The sequence below is a fragment of the Pituophis catenifer genome, unplaced genomic scaffold (assembly GCF_029215685.1).
Source record: "Pituophis catenifer annectens isolate HBS135680 unplaced genomic scaffold, rPitCat1.0.hap2 SCAF_8, whole genome shotgun sequence".
In the NCBI taxonomy this organism is placed as follows: Eukaryota; Metazoa; Chordata; class Lepidosauria; order Squamata; family Colubridae; genus Pituophis; species Pituophis catenifer.
Genome location: NW_027256888.1, coordinates 74,037,773 through 74,054,404, shown reverse-complemented (window position 1 = coordinate 74,054,404; position 16,632 = coordinate 74,037,773). Strand labels below are relative to the sequence as shown.

General features: G+C 46.0%; 1 protein-coding gene across 1 annotated transcript in view; it reads left to right on the top strand.

Moving 5' to 3' along the window:
- FGF5 (fibroblast growth factor 5) overlaps nt 1-15,481 on the top strand; it is a 33,719-nt gene extending 18,238 nt beyond the window's left edge. The window contains exon 3 of the mRNA XM_070948801.1: nt 15,146-15,481. Coding sequence (XP_070804902.1) covers nt 15,146-15,481 — 336 coding nt within the window. The remainder of the gene's footprint in view (nt 1-15,145) is intronic.
- Nucleotides 15,482-16,632: the final 1,151 nt, after the last annotated feature.

The following is a 16,632-nucleotide window of genomic DNA, read 5'->3' as shown; positions in this document are numbered from 1 at the left end:
GAAAGTTAATTAACGGCCTTTGTTTGAAAAAGACTGATTTAATTTAGTAAACTAAGGTTTGTACAGACTTTGTGTGTGCTGCCTTCTTTGGGGTCTGTAGCTGGGGCAGAACATATACGTACAATGACAATAAACTATATATATTTATATATATATATATATATATATATATATATATATATATATATATATGTGTGTGTGTGTGTGTGTGTGTGTGTGTGTGTGTGTGTGTGTGTCTTCTTAAGTTTTCGCGGGTGTGTATATGCAAAAAATTAAAATCTCAGGTGTTTTCCCGCGTCAACTAACTTATTTAACATGACGTGGGAAAACACCCGAGATTTTAATTTTTTGCATATATATATATATATATATATATATATATATATATATATATATATATATATATATATATAGTTAAGAACGAATCAATTGAAAAGAAGGTTTTTCTTCCACTCCCCTGGTCTAATCTTTGTGATTTCTTCCCTTTTGCTACGGAAACTCTTAGGAAGAAGGAAAGACATTTAAGGCAAAGCAGCTAAACCAGATCCAACAGGTACCCTTAACGCCCAGTTCTTTCCCAGATCCAGATCACTCAAGAAATAAGGAGTTGTTTCTGGTTTGGTTTTTCAATCAGCAGAAGGTTAACCCCATGACAGATAAACATGCATGCAGATGCAAAAGAATAAACAGGAAAGCAGCTTTCTTGAGGCAGGAAAAGTATCGAGTGACAGGTCAGCTGCACCGGTTTAACATGTGACTTGCTAGAATGTACATCTGTCATACAAATTAAGAGGCTGGGGAAAAACTGCTTACCATACCTAGTCATTACAAAATCAATTAAAGCTTCGATTGCAGATCCGTCTCTCTATTTCTCCTTCTCTCTTCTCCTTTTTTTTTTTTAAAAAAAAAGGAAATCAAACTACGAATGCAATCGTTGATACAAACCAATTTCCATGATTCATGATCCATGAAAGGTGACTTTGTATTATTCCACGTTCCTTGTGCATCCACCTTATCTCGTCTACGGGTTTTATGTACAATCTCTGGATGATGTATTTCTTTGATGACTTTCCTCCCTTTTTTTCTCCCTATCACGTCCCTCCGATTCTTTTTCCTAACTGCAGAAAAAAATCAGTTCAGGAAGAAAAGAGCAAAGAGCAGCGTAGTTTAAATCAGCGTTCCCCAAATGTTTTGCGGACCGGCTGGGAGGGGGAGAGGGGACGGGGGTTCCGTGTGAACGGCGGGCAAGCATGCAGGCACACGCAGCTCCGTTTGCACGAGGGGTGGTCATATTTGCTCACAGTTCACGCAAGTGGGGATGTACGCCTGTGTGCATGTCCTCACCCACCACCAGTGGTGGGTTTCACATATTCTTATCACCGGTTCACCGCGTGCACGCTTCGTGCACACACATGCCTTCTGCATATGTGCCCAGCCTTCCACGCATGTGCTTTGCTCACGCGGGTGCCTTCCGCGCATGCGCCTGGCCTCAAAAACATGGCTAAATAGGACGGCATTACACCGGGGTGGGTGGGGTACAGTCGCCGCTACCGGGGCGGGGCGGGTACAGTCGCCGCTACCGGGGCGGGGCGGGTACAGTCGCCGCTACCAGTTTGCCTGAACTGGACTGAACCAGCTGAATGCCACCTCTGTCCACCACTTCTGTGGCCCGGTAGTAAAACCGGCAGGAGGCCCCGCCCACCACCCCGGATGTTGTCATCCGGGGTGGTGGGCGGGGATCTGCTCATGCGCAGAAATTTCCCATGATCCCGTTGTGAACCGGTAGTAAAGGTAAGTAGAACCTACCCTGGCTGGCATGACTATATACCAAGGTACTACGTTACCTTCCCATCGATGTGGTACCTATTTATCTACTCACATTTGCATGCCTTCGAATTGCTAGGTTGGCAGGAGCTGGGCAAGAATGGGAGTTCACCCCATCACGCGGTATTTGGGTCTTGAAGTGCCAACCTTCCGGTCAAAAAGCCCAGTATCTTAACCGCTAGGCCACCACACCTTGCTAAGTATGATACAATAAATTAGAAAAAGTAGACGGGTCTGGAGTTGAGATATGATAATGGACAGAGGTGGGTTTCCCGTAATTTTACCACCGGTTCGTCGCACACTGAAAATGTGAGAGTGCATGGCTTGCACGCATGCACAGGGCTTAGAAAAGGTAGCTAAATAGGACGGCATAGCCCTGGGGCGGGTGGGCAGACCCGCAGGTCGCCACTACTGATTCGTCCGAACCGATCCGAACCGGCTGAATACCACCACTGATAATGGAGGAAAAGGAAACATTGATTGGAGAAAATAAATAAGGAGTGTGTTTTATATTAGGAATGGATTTTAAACAGGTGTGTGTTCACTACAAAGTGAAACAGGTGTGATATAAATGTAGGTGGAGGAAGAAGGTCACAATGGATAACTTCCCCATGGAAAATTAAAGAAAGAACTTGGAAGGACAAAGAAATATTATAAGCAGCATATAAAATTATATATGCTTCTATACAGTGGTGGGTTTCAAATTTTTTTACTATCAGTTCTGTGGGTGTGGCTGGTGGGTGTGGCAGGGGAAGGATACTGTAAAATCTCCATTCCCACCCCACTCCAGGGGAAGGTTACTGCAAAATCCCCATTCCCTCCTGATCAGCTAGGACTTGGGAGGCAGAGAATAGATGGGGGCGAGGCCAGTCAGAATTTTTACTATTGGTTCTCCGAACTACTCAAAATTTCCGCTACCGGTTCTCCAGAACTGGTCAGAACCTGCTGAAACTCATCTCTGCTTCTATATCAAAAACATGAGGTGGTGGTGGAAAATGCTACAAGTGAGTTTGTGTAGAAACACCTGATAAAGAGCAAAGTTCTTGAATGGAGAAGGGAGTCTGTACTCTTCCAGATGTTGCTTAACTTCATTTCCCAGAATGCCTTATCTCTAACCATGTGGGTGGGACTTGTAGCTCAGCAACCTTTGACCTTTCCCATCCTTTTACCAATGCAATGCAGCTGGTTGATTTTCTTCAACCTGTTCTTGTTCATGAGACTGCAATTCCATAAATTCCCAGCATTTTTTCTGTTGTTATAGAATTTTGGAAGCTGCGATGTAAAAAGATTGAAAGATCGTGAGAGTGGGACTGGATTAGAATGGAATGGAATGGAATGGAATGGAATGGAATGGAATGGAATAGAATAGAATAGAATAGAATAGAATAGAATAGAATAGAATAGAATAGAATAGAATAGAATAGAATAGAATTCTTTATTGGCCAAATGTAATTGGACACAAAAGGAATTTGTCTTTGGTGCATGTGCTCTCAGTGTACATAAAAAGACAAGATATATTCGTCAAGAATCATAAGGTACAACACTTAATGATAGGCATAGGGAACAAGTAAGCAATCAGGAAACAATCAATATCAATATAAATCATAAGGATACAAGCAACAAAGTTACGTCATAAGTGGAAGGAGATGGGTGATGGGAACGATGAGAAGATTAATAGTAGTGCAGACTTAGTAAATAGTTTGACAGTGTTGAGGAAATTATTTGTTTAGCAGAGTGATGGCGTTTGAGAAATAACTGTCCTTGTGTCTAGTTGTTCTGGTGTGCAGTGCTCTATAGTGTCGTTTTGAGGGTAGGAGTTGAAACAGTTTATGTCCAGGATGCGAGGGGTCTAAATATTTTCACAGCCCTCTTTTTGACTCGTGCAGTGTACAGGTCCTCAGAAACAAACTCTCCCAGCATTTTTATTTTGAGGGCCCTCTTGGGCAAACGGGAGATAGAAACTATCACCACAAACAATATTTCTTTAAATCACTTGCGTGAGATCAGATATCTCTTCTGTCCAGGCTCATGTATGATGTGTAATCGGTGGACTTAACCATGAAATAATAAAACCATGAAATAATAAACTTAACTGTCTATGGAGATTCTCAGTCATCCAGGTCATGGTTGTCCCAAAGGTGCTTTTTTTCAAGAGGCAACTGGACTTTTTGGTTTTTCTTTGAAGACGTTTCACTTCTCATCCAAGAAGCTTCTTCAGCTCTGACTGGATGGTGGGGTCTGACTCCTTGCAGACAGCTGGTCATTTGCATCCTTTTAGCAGGTCGTTAAGGTCACCTGGAGATTTATCTGTGTCCTCAGGGTCACCTGAGTGGTGCAAATTGGTGTGGAGCCTTCTTGGAACTGTTGAAACACTCCACACCCATCTGCGCCGCCTCACCTGATGACACAGATAAAGCCTCCAAGTGCCTCCACGACTCTCTAAAAACTCAGAGTTGAAGAAGCTTCTCGGATGAGAAGCGAAATGTCTTCAAAGAAAAACTAGAAAGTCCAGTTTCTTGAAAAAAAAAGCACCTTTGGGACTTTATACTTAACTGGTATAACTGTTGGTAAGGAAGGATCTGGTTTAGATGTTGATGTCTGGAGCTTTTTTTGCTCTCTTTTTTTTTTAAAAAAAGCAAATTTTACCGAGGCTTTTTTCTACTCTGCGATTCTTTCCTCGCTGATGGCAAAAGGCAGCTGAGCAAAATTAATGTCCCAGGAGACAAAGGAACTGCTCTTCTGTTTGACACAGATCTTGGCTGAAAACATAGGTCTTGCCTCGGTAGCTGTAGATAAGTTCACACCACAGACTCTTGCCTCTTTGTGTTGTAGTACAAATGGCGAGACGAAGATTAGAGGGAAAACGTGACCTTCCTAGCAGATGTCGGCTGGATTGGAGGCGGCCTTTATTCGTTTCGGAAGGGTGGTTCACCAGAGTAGAATCACATTAGAAATTCCAGTAATGTGGTTTTCTGGAAGTTTTGTCTAGAAATTTGTTTGTTTGTTTGTTTGTTTGTTTGTTTGTTTGTTTGATTGATTTATATGCCGCCCTTCTCCGGAGACTCAGGGTGGCTTACAATGCGTTAAGCAATAGTCTTCATATTTTTGTATATTTTATACAAAGTCAGCTTATTGCCCCCACAAACTGGGTCCTCATTTCACCTACCTTAGAAAGGATGGAAGGCTGAGTCAACCTTGAGCCTGGGGAGATTCGAACTAGCAGTAATTGCAGGCAGCTGAATGATAATAACAGGCTATTAGTCTGCTGTGCCACCAGGCTCTTTTATTTATTTATTTATTTATTTATTTATTTATTTATTTATTTATTTATTTATTTATTTATTTATTTATTTAAATTTATAGACCGCCCTTCTCCCGAAGGACTCAGGGCGGTGAACAGCCGAAATTAAGATACATATAATATAAAAGTTAAAAAATAACTAAAATAAATTAAATCGATCGGCCTCCAAATTTAAAACCCCACATCTATACAATTTAAAAAACTAATCCATAAGACCTTTTAGGCTAGGCCGGCTTGGTGGAATAAAAAAGTCTTCAGGGCCTTATGGAAAGTACGGAGGTCCGGGATCAGTCGTATTCCGGGAGGGAGCTCATTCCAGAGGGCGGGTGCCCCCACAGAGAAGGCTCCCTGAAGATCTATAATATAATATATTATTCACTGTCCATTTTGAATGTGTAGCGAAAGGAGGGAACTTGAGAGTTCACAAGGTTGATACTATAAGGAACAAAACTGTGGCTGAATGTGGATATTCTACTTCGGGTACCACGAAGCCCCGTCCCAGAAGGTAACAAGGAGAACAGGTTGTGAAGAGGATGGGTAGCGTCCCAGACAATCCGGCACATCTTTTATGTCCCATGTCCTGTGTTAGGAAATGATAATTTACTAACTTGTTGGGTTGGCAATATATAAACCTCAATATAGCTTTAAGACTGTATTGCTGTATTGCATCATACTGTGTCCTGATTGGTTAGCTCTGTAGCCAATGTCCTTAAGAGGGAGCTTGAAACATGGTTAGTCTCTCTCTGCTACTCTCTGCTGATCTTTGCTGACCATTATTGATCGTTACTGCTATTTGCTGTGTTTGCTACTGTTTGCGACTGTTTATTGTGTATGACTACAACGACTGGTAAGAAGACTTAGTTATTGGAATATCCCTGGACTATTGTTTAGTATCTACTGCTTTATCTGTGTATGACCTGGACTGTTTATTGGACTGTGCCTTATTGCTATTTCCTAAAAGTAAACACAACTCAGTGTATCTCTGTGTTGGCTATGATTATTTGCAACTGCTCTCAGTCGCTTTCATGTGCATACCCTTGCTAGTCTAGGGTTGATCTGCGAATTCCTCGACATCCTGGATAGAAGGACGTAAACTACGAATAATTTTTTCTGCTATCCTCACCATTCTCTGCACCGCCTTCCTTTCTGAAGCAGTAATGCTTCCAAACCAGACAGTAATTCAATATTAGGTAGTTGTATGCTGCTGGGAGCTGGCAGATTGAAGTGACCTAAAATCCTACAGGAAAAAAAAAATAATTCCTCACTGCTTTCTTCCAGGATGCAATGTTGACTTCCTTATTGCAGGGGTGGGCAAATATGGCCCCTTTATGACCTGTGGACTTCAACTCCCAGAATTTATTTATTTATTTATTTTATTTATTGGTTCAATTTATATGCCGCCCTTCCCCGGAGACTCAGGGCGGCTTACAATGCATTAAGCAATAGCCTTCATACTTTTGTATATACCTGCTTAGTAGAGCTTTTGCCCACCCCCAAGCGGTGTTCTTTTTTATACAAAGTCATCTTATTGCCCCCACAATCCGTGTCCTCATTTTACCTACCTCGAAAGGATGGAAGGCTGAGTCAACCTTGAGCCTGGTGAGATTTGAACTTGCAGTAATTGCAGGCAGCTGGTGCTACTTAACAGCACTTTAGTCTGCTGCGCCACCAAGGCTTGGCTGTCTCAGGAATTCTGGGCGTTGAAGCCCACAGGTTGTAAAAGGGCCACAGTTGCCCACACCTGCCTTATTGTAAAAACCTTCCCAAGTAGACCAGGCAGGAAACATGAGCATCTGAACTAATGCTATTTTATTGTAAGCTACACGGATAAAATCTTGCAACTCTGAAAGGACCAATCTCCCGCCATCTTTTTTTAACAGCCTGATAAGTTAGAGAAGTTCTTTTGGGTTTTTTTGAGTTTCTTACTGTACCCCTTTTGTGGCTGCAGGTTCCCCCTGCTGTTATCTGATCATTCCCTAGGCAGCCTCTCTTCCTCTCGTCTGCCAAGGTCATTCCCACATACCATTACATCAGGGGTGTCAACGTCAAGGCCCGGGGGCCGGATCCGGCCTGCGAGGTGCTTAGATATGGCCCACGGGCAGTGGTGGGATTCAGCCAGTTCGCACCACTTCGGGAGAACTGATTGTTAAATTTCAGAGCAGTTTGGTGAACTGGTTGTTGGAAGAAATCATTAGGGCAGAGAACCGGTTGTTAAATTATTTGAATTCCCACCACTGCCCCAGGGGTGGGTTAAATTTTTTTACTACCGGTTCTGTAGGCGTGGCTTATTTTGTGGGTGTGGCTTGGAGGTCATGTGACTAGGTGGGCGTGGCTAGCTGGTCAGAGTCATTTCTGGAAGATTCTCGCACTTACGACCAGTCCTCGCACTTACGACCGACTCATTTGTTTGCTTTTAACACTGATCAGCTATAGGACGGCCCTTTGAAGCCCCGCGGCAAGAGTTTAAACAGTTTTTTTCCCTCTAGTCATCAGCTGGGACTCAGGAGGCAGCAATAGATTGGGGGTGGGACCAAATAAAAGGTAAGAATAACGTGGGGGGGTGGGGGGGGAGAGGGCTGGGGGGGAGAACCGGTTCGGTGATGTCATATCGTCACCGCTACCGGCTCGGCCGAACCGGACTGAACCGGGAGGAACCCACCACTGCACTGCCCGTGGGGCCACCCTGGAAACAGTGAAGGACTAGCTCACGGTGCCTCTGCCAGTGAAAACAGGCTCCCAATCTCCGTTTTTGGCCTGCAACCCTCTGCCAGCAAAAACAGAGCTCAGGAGGGCTGCACCCAAAGATTGGAAGCCTGTTTTCACTGGCAGAGGGCTCAGGCCACCACAGGCCCCCTGACACGAGTGATGTCGAGCTGGCCCTGCCAATGCCGGCCCCCCCAAGGTCAAACACAACCCTGATGCGGCCCTCAATGAAATAGAGTTTGACACCCTTGCATTACATCTTTCTCTTCTACAATCATAGGATTTCTTCATGATCTTCTCTCCCGTGCTAACCAGATCCAATCCTGCATAGATACGGAATATCCCTGATCTCCGTGCTTTCCGCCGTGCCCTCAAGACCCTGATGTTCCAACAGGCGGGGCTAAACATATGAACATGTGAATGATTTTTTAAAATGCTATCTACTTCTGGGTTTTATTTAATTGGCCAAACTAAGTAATAATTTTAATTAGCAATTTTATAACGTTTGTGTGTCTATATTTTTCTTGGCTGTACACCGCCTTGAGCCCTACGGGAGAAAGGCAGTATAGAAATATAATTAATTAATTAATTAATTAAATAATAAATAAATAAATAAATAATAAATAAATAAATAAATAAATAAATAAATTAAATAATTAATAAATAGCTAGCTAGCTAGCTAGCTAGCTAGCTTTCTGAAGATCAGCCAAGGATGGTCAGGTTCTCCTCCTGGCTATGATTTACCAAAATGACACAACATGAAAGAAAAGGAACATCTAATAAAGGTGCAACACACAGGATGTGTGGACAGGATGCTGGGGAGGTTGAACGCAACCACATGTTTATTGGACCCGTGTCCCTCCTGGTTGGTGCTGGCTACCCGGGAGGTTACACGAGGCTGGCTCCAGAGGATTATAAACGCTTCCTTGAGTGAGGGGTTCTTGCCTCCCGCCTTGAAAGAGGCGGTGGTGAGGCCCCTCCTCAAGAAGCCCTCTCTGGACCCAGCTGTTTTAGCAAACTATCGTCCAGTTTCCAACCTTCGCTTTCTGGCGAAGGTTGTTGAGAGTGTGGTTGCGCGACAGCTCCCCCAGTACCTGGAGGAAACCGTCTATCTAGATCCGTTCCAGTCCGGCTTCAGGCCCGGGTACAGCACGGAAACGGCATTGGTCGCGTTGGTTGATGATCTCTGGAGGGCTCGGGACAGAGGTTGCTCCTCTGTTCTGGTCCTATTAGACCTCTCAGCGGCTTTTGATACCATCGACCATGGTATCATGCTGCGCCGGTTGGAGGGGTTGGGAGTGGGAGGCACTGTTTTACGGTGGTTCTCCTCCTATCTCTCCGACAGGTCGCAGTCTGTGTTGGCTGGAGGGCAGAGGTCGACCTCAAGGCACTTGGTTTGTGGGGTGCCACAAGGGTCGGTCCTCTCGCCTCTCCTGTTCAACATTTATGTGAAGCCGCTGGGCGAGATCATCCGTGGTTTTGGGGTGCAGTGCCATCTGTACGCTGATGACACCCAGCTGTACATCTCCACCCCAGACCACCCCAACGATGCCCTTGAAGTGATGTCCCGGTGCCTGGAGGCGGTGCGGGTCTGGATGGGGCGGAACAGGCTCCGACTCAATCCCTCCAAGACTGAGTGGCTGTGGCTGCCGGCGTCCCGATATAGTCAGCTGGTGCCATCGCTGACTATTGGGGGCGAGACATTGGCCCCCACGGAGAGGGTGCGTAACTTGGGTGTCCTCCTGGACGCACGGCTGTCCTTAGAAGAGCATTTGACGGCCGTGGCCAGGGGGGCTTTCTATCAGGTCCGCCTGATACGCCAGTTGCGCCCCTTTCTGGATCGGGACTCCCTATGCACGGTCACTCATGCCCTCGTTACTTCCCGCCTTGACTACTGCAATGCTCTCTACATGGGGCTCCCCTTGAGGAGCACTCGGAGGCTCCAACTGGTGCAGAATGCGGCCGCGCGGGTACTTATGGGGGCGGCATGGCGCTCCCACGTGACACCTCTCCTGCGCGAGCTGCATTGGCTTCCAGTGGTCTTCCGAGTGCGCTTCAAGGTGTTGGTTCTCATCTTCAAAGCGCTCCATGGCTTAGGACCCAGTTATTTACGAGACCACCTTCTGCCTCCGATAACCTCCCACCGGCCAACACGCTCCCACAGAGAGGGTCTCCTCAGGGTGCCGTCTGTCAGGCAATGTCGGCTGGCGACCCCCCGGGGAAGAGCCTTCTCTGTGGGGGCACCCGCCCTCTGGAATGAGCTGCCCCCAGGGATACGACTAATCCCGGATCTCCGGACCTTCCGCCGGGCCCTGAAGACGTTTTTATTTCAGCAAGCCGGGCTGGGTTAAAAATTTTTAATTGGTGAATTTTATGGGTAACGGGGTTTTAAATTGGAGAAGCCTAAGATAATTTAATTCTGTTTTAATGCATTTTAATATTTGTATTGTGTGTTTTTAATTTTGGCTGTTCACCGCCCCGAGTCCTTCGGGAGAGGGGGCGGTATAAAAATTTAATAAATAAATAAATAAATAAATAAATAAATAAATAAATAAATAAATAAATAAATAAATAAATAAATAAAAGGAGGCTTAGAAACCATTTCTGATTTATTGCTGGAGGTCCCTTATCTTCAGGTATGCGTGTTTCTTGCAAGTCTGCAAGATGGCAGGATCAGCATTCCATCTCCTTTTTCTGCTTCCAAAAGAATCCTTCATTTTATCTTCTGACAATGCACTTCCACTGCCAAGCTGAGTTCGCAACTCTGCAACTCAATCTTTTTTTTTTTCCAGTTCCCACCGAGAGAAAGGTCATCTCAGTCCATTCATTTGCCGATGGAGGAAGCAACGGCTGTACTCTTTATTTTCAAGGGCTGGCAGCCTTAGGAAGTAGTCAGGGAAAAACTAACATAATCCCGGAGGGCTGAAGCTGTGAGTTAATGCAGGCTTTGGTGGTGTTCTGTCCCAGCTACGGGTCCCAAGAAGTGTAGCACACACACAGCTCCAAAAACTCCGTTTAATACAAACAGACCCCTTTCAAAATGTAGACTTTAACCACCAATGTCCTTTTCAGTCTGCTATGAATTACAGAGATTAAACAAAGTCCGACAAGGGTTGGCAATTAACCCAGAAACCAAGTTGTAACAAAAAACTCACTCTCAAAATGCTCTGCATGGGACCAAATGTTGTTTCCAGCAACTTTTGCTATCTGTGTGCGAACTTAAATAGGCTAAGGGAGTGGCCAATTAACCCAAGCCTTACTCTCGAGGAGACCTCCTCCTGAGTAGCCACTCCTGTCTTTTGGCAGCCCTGCGTGCTCGAGCATTGAGAAGAGGCTCCTCCACTTCACTCTCTTCACTTGAAGGAGCCTCTGGAGGTTCTGAAGGCTGAGTTTCTGCCTCTGGCACCACATCCTCTTCAGACTTGAGCGCCGGCTGCACAGGCTGCTGGCGCAACACCACACCAGCTTCCTCGTCATCGGGATCAGCCACAATCCGCGCAGGCTGCTGGTGGGCCACAACAGGTGGAGATCTCTAAGGCTTAGACCAGGGGTGTCAAACTCAAGGCCCATGGGCCACCTCTGGCCCATGGGGTGCTTAGATCTGGCCCGCAGGGCCGCCCTGAAAACAGGAAAGGACCAGCCCGTGGTGCCTCTGCCAGCAAAAATAGAATTTGAGGGGGACTGTGCATGGTCCCTCAAGCAGTGGTGATATTCAGCCAGTTCTATCTGGTTCAGGTGAACCGGTAGCGGGGGCTGCGGGAGGCTCCACCCACCCACCCCGATGTCATCACGTCCTGATTTTGACGTTCTGAGCATGCGCGGAAGGTTCACATTTGCGAACCGGTAGCGAAGGTAGGTGAATACCGCCCCTGCCCCCCAAGCTCAGTTTTCGCTGGCAGAGGTCTAGCAAAACAAACTAAAAGCAAAACAAAAGGAGAAATGTTTCCCCTTTTGCATGCAAGGAGGGACAGGAAAGGAGGAAGGGAAAAAGGAAAGACAAAAAGAAGGAAAGATGGGAAGAGAGAGCAGGGAAGGAAAAGAAAAAGAAGGAAAGGGGAAGGAAAAAGAAAGGAGAATGAAGAGGGGAGGAAAAAGAAAAAGAAAGGAAGCAAGGAAGGAAAGGACGGAAGGAAAGGAAGGAAGGAAGGAAGGAAGGAAGGAAGGAAGGAAGGAAGGAAAAGAAAAGTGTATGAGAAGGAAGGAAATAATGAGAGTGAGGGAGGGTTTGAGGGAAATCCTGCCTTAGCACTTGGCCACCACAGGTACCCTGACACGAGGGACGTCCTCACCACCCTGGCCACGCCTACCTTGGCCATCCTCCCCTCAAGATCAAACACAACCCTGATACAGCCCTCAATGAAATCCATGTGACACCCTTGGCTTAGACAATCCTTACTCTATTCAAAAAAAAAAAAAAATCAGAGTCCCTGAGAAAAAAGGGAAGGAGAAGTTCGCCAGAAGACCTTCCTCCACGAGAAACCGAGAGGAGAAAGAACCCATTTTGTTGACAGTTTCTCTCACCATGATTTCCCCCTCTTCCGTATTGGAGTGAGTAGACCTTTGACTTGAGTCTCCCTTCCCATTCGCCCAAATTGAGGAAGGCCTGTTGATAGACGGGAGACACGGTTTCCTTTCCAAAAACAAACTTAAGACCTTTGGGAGGCAATCACGTGAAATTCTCTCCTCAGATTTAGACGGGATCAAGTCGGCGAGAGGAATTCATGACCAGGCAAACAGATCGTCTTTCAGCTTCTCTCTGTTGTTGTTCGTAGATCCGTAGCTCCCATCTTCTTGGAAGGGAGGGGAAAATAGCAGAGTTGGTCTTCTTCGACCAGCAAGCCGGCCATCGTGGGGAAAGATACAAAATGAAACATTCGGAAGCGCTTCCTCAAAACCGTTTCCTTTTCTCTCCAGTGAAATAATGGAGGTAGAGATGAAAGCAAGATTGATGTGGAAAATTTATCAGTCAAGGGCGTTAATTACCAAAATAAACAGGTTGCATTATTGTTTAGAACAGGGGTGTCAAATTCAATTTCATTGCAGGCCGCATCAGGGCTGTGGTTGATCTTGAGGAGCCGGATGGGCGTGGCTGACTGGATGAGTGTGGCCAACCGGGCAGGTGTGGCCAGCTTGATGCCACTCACAGGGCGTGACCAACTGGGTGGGCGTGGCCACCTTGACACCACTCCCCAAACTGCTGGCATGTTTCCTCTTCGCATTGGGTAGACCAGGCCGAAGCTACCCTTGCATTTTCCAGGACGGCCCTGTGGGCGAGATCTGACCACATTGCGGTCCGGATGTGGCCCGCGGGCCTTGAGTTTGGCACCCCTGGTTTAAAATCTTAACATCTCCTTTCTCCTTACGAGGTCAAGGAAATAAATGGGTATCTGTGACTGAGCATTCCGATGTAGAACTATAATTCCCAAACTATAATTCCCAATCAGATGAGAGTTTACTTAAGCAACATCTGGAAGTTCACAGGTTTTTCATCTCTGGTGTGATCCAAGGTCACTTGGTGGCCACTTGGTGGTCTCCGTGGTCATGTGGCCGGCATGACTAAATGCCAAAGGTGCACGGAACGCTGTTACCTTCCCACCAAAGGTGGTCCCTATTTTTCTACTTGCATTTTTTTTACGTGCTTTCGAACTGCTAGGTTGATAGAAGCTGGGACAGGTAACGGGAGCTCACCCCGTTACGCGGCACTAGGGATTCGAACCGCTGAACTGCCGACCTTTCGATTGACAAGCTCAGCATCTTAGCCACTGAACCACCACATCCCTACCACTGTACTTACATACATATTAAAATTCTTTAAAATTATAAATATGAGTCAGTTGCCAAGCAACCCGTGTTTTGATCGCGTGACCATGATGGGATGTTGCAACGGTCATGAGTGTAAAAAAACGGTCGTTTAAGTCACTTTTTTCAGTGCTGTCGCAACTTCAAACAGCCAGGAAACAAATAGTTGTAAGGCAAGGACTACCTGTACCTTTTTATTATTATTTAGTTTCATAAAGCAAAAGAGAGGAAAAAAAGAAGATATCAGGTTTGGTTGTTTCAGTTCAGCGGCTAAGGTAATGCTCTGGATCTATCACTAAATCAGGGATGCTATTCAGCAGGTTCTGACAGGTTCTGGAGAACCTGGTAGCGGAAATTTTGAGTAGTTCAGAGAACCGGCAAATATCACCTCTGGCTGGCCCCAGAGTGGGGTGGGAATGGGGATTTTGCAGCATCCTTCCCCTGGAGTGGGGTGGGAATGGGGGTTTTGCAGTATTGTTCCCCTGGAGTGGGGTGGGAATGGAGGTTTTGCAGTATCCTTCTCCTGGAATGGGGTGGGGATGGGGATTTTGCAGTATCCTTCCCCTGGAGTGGGGTGGGAATGGAGATTTGGCAGTATCCTTCCCCTGGAATGGGGTGGGAATGGAGATTTGGCAGTATCCTTCCCCTGGAATGGGGTGGGAATGGGGATTTTGCAGTATCCTTCCCCTGGAGTGGGGTGGGAATGGAGATTTTGCAGTATCCTTCCCCTGGAGTGGGGTGGGAATGGAGATTTTGCAGTATCCTTCCCCTGGAATAGGGTGGGAATGGGGATTTTGCAGTATCCTTCCCCTGGAATGGGGTGGGAATGGGGATTTTGCAATATCCTTCCCCTGGAGTGGGGTGGGAATGGGGATTTTGCAGTATCCTTCCCCTGGAGTGGGGTGGGAATGGGGATTTTGCAGTATCCTTCCCCTGGAATGGGGTGGGAATGGGGATTTTGCAGTATCCTTCTCCTGGAGTGGGGTGGGAATGGGGATTTTGCAGTATCCTTGCCCTGGAGTGGGGTGGGAATGGAGATTTTGCAGTATCCTTCCCCTGGAATGGGGTGGGAATGGGGATTTTGCAGTATCCTTCCCCTGGAATGGGGTGGGAATGGGGATTTTGCAATATCCTTCCCCTGGAATGGGGTGGGAATGGGGATTTTGCAGTATCCTTCCCCTGGAGTGGGGTGGGAATGGGGATTTTGCAATATCCTTCCCCTGGAGTGGGGCGGGAATGGAGATTTGGCAGTATCCTTCCCCTGCCACACCCACCAAGCCACGCCCACAGAACCGGTAGTAAAAAAATTTGAATTCCCCCACTGCACTAAATATTAGATGAAATTGCTTAACGCATTATAAGCCGCCCTGAGTCTCCGGAGAAGGGCGGCATATAAATCAAATTTAAAAAAAAAAAAAAAAGGAAGTAGGAGGAGGACCTGTCATGAGATTTAATGCTAATTGCAAATCAATTTCCTTTTTTATTGATTCCTGCTTTTTTAAAAAATCTTTTTTTCAGGCCAAATTTACCGACGACTGCAAGTTCAGGGAGCGGTTTCAAGAAAACAGCTACAACACCTATTCCTCAGCAGTCCACAGGACCGTGCAAACCGGGAGGGAGTGGTACGTGGCTTTGAACAAGAGGGGCAAAGCCAAACGTGGGTGCAGCCCACGAGTAAAACCCCAGCATGTCTCCACTCATTTCCTTCCACGGTTCAAACAAACCGAGCCGCCCGAACTTTCTTTCACCGTGGCTGTACCTGAGAAGAAAAGGCCACCAGTGGTCCTTCCACCAAAGCCCAAAGTTCCTCCGAAGAAGCCGGTTAAGTACAGACTCAAGTTTCGCTTTGGATAGCAATTCCTTGTTAATTCTCAAACGAAGGAAACAATCGCCTTTTTTCCTCAGGAACTGCCTCCTAGCAGCGCCATGGTGCAGAAAAGGCAGACCGTGTGATCTGAGATAACCTTCAACTCCATTCATGGATCTCATTTTGAGGCCTAACCTACAAGTCGAGCCGCTTTGGGGAAGAGGGTTTAAAAAAAACGACATGGGGTCCTTCAGCTACGCTGAGGAGGAAAAGCACCAAAGGAATTCAGATAAATTCAGAAGGAAGCCTTAATTTTCCATCCCATCTCTCTCTCTCTCTCTCTCCGCTTTTCCGTCGTTGACCACGGATTGTCTTCTGCCGGCTTGAAATGGCTGAACTGCTGCGTGTAAAAAAAAACAAATAACTTTTCCGAGATGTGAAAGATTACCTCATACGTTGAGTCTATTCTCTCTCTATTTTTATTACTTCTACCTGGGTTTTTAATTGCTTTATTTCTGTTCTTTGTGTGTGTGTGTGTGTGTGTGTTGTAAATTCAGGAGGGAAGAGGTGAAGACGATGGCTCACGTCACGTTCTCTGCATGTGTGTGTTTGTCTGTCCCATCACTCTCTCTTATTTTTTTTTTCCTGCACTTTTAAGAACATGTTTGAAAATACCTCAAATACGATTATCGGTGGATTTGCTCAACGCATTCATCGGCTGATCTAAATGTTTTAAGAATTCAGAACTGTGGGAATCGGGTGAGAAAGAAAGAAAGAAAAATGTAATAAATTGATCAGGATGGAATGGTCTGATGTGAAATGATAAGGACGAAAGAGGTAGTCCTTGACTTATAACCATTCGTTTAGTGACCGTCCAAAAGTTACACTGGCACTGAAAAAAGTGACTTGTGACCGTTTTTCACGCTTATGACCATTCCAGCATCCCCATGGTCATGTGATCAAAATTCAGACGCTTGGCAACTGACTCATACTTATGACAGTTGCAGTGTCATATGCGGGGGTCACGTGATCATGTTTTGCGACCTTCTGGCGAGCAACGTCAATGGGGAAGCCGGATTCACTTAACAACCGTGTTACTACCTTAGCAACTGCAGTGATTGACTTAACAACAGTGGCAAGAGAGGTCGTAAAATGGGGGCAAAAGTCACTTAACAAATGTCTCGCTTTAAATTTGGGT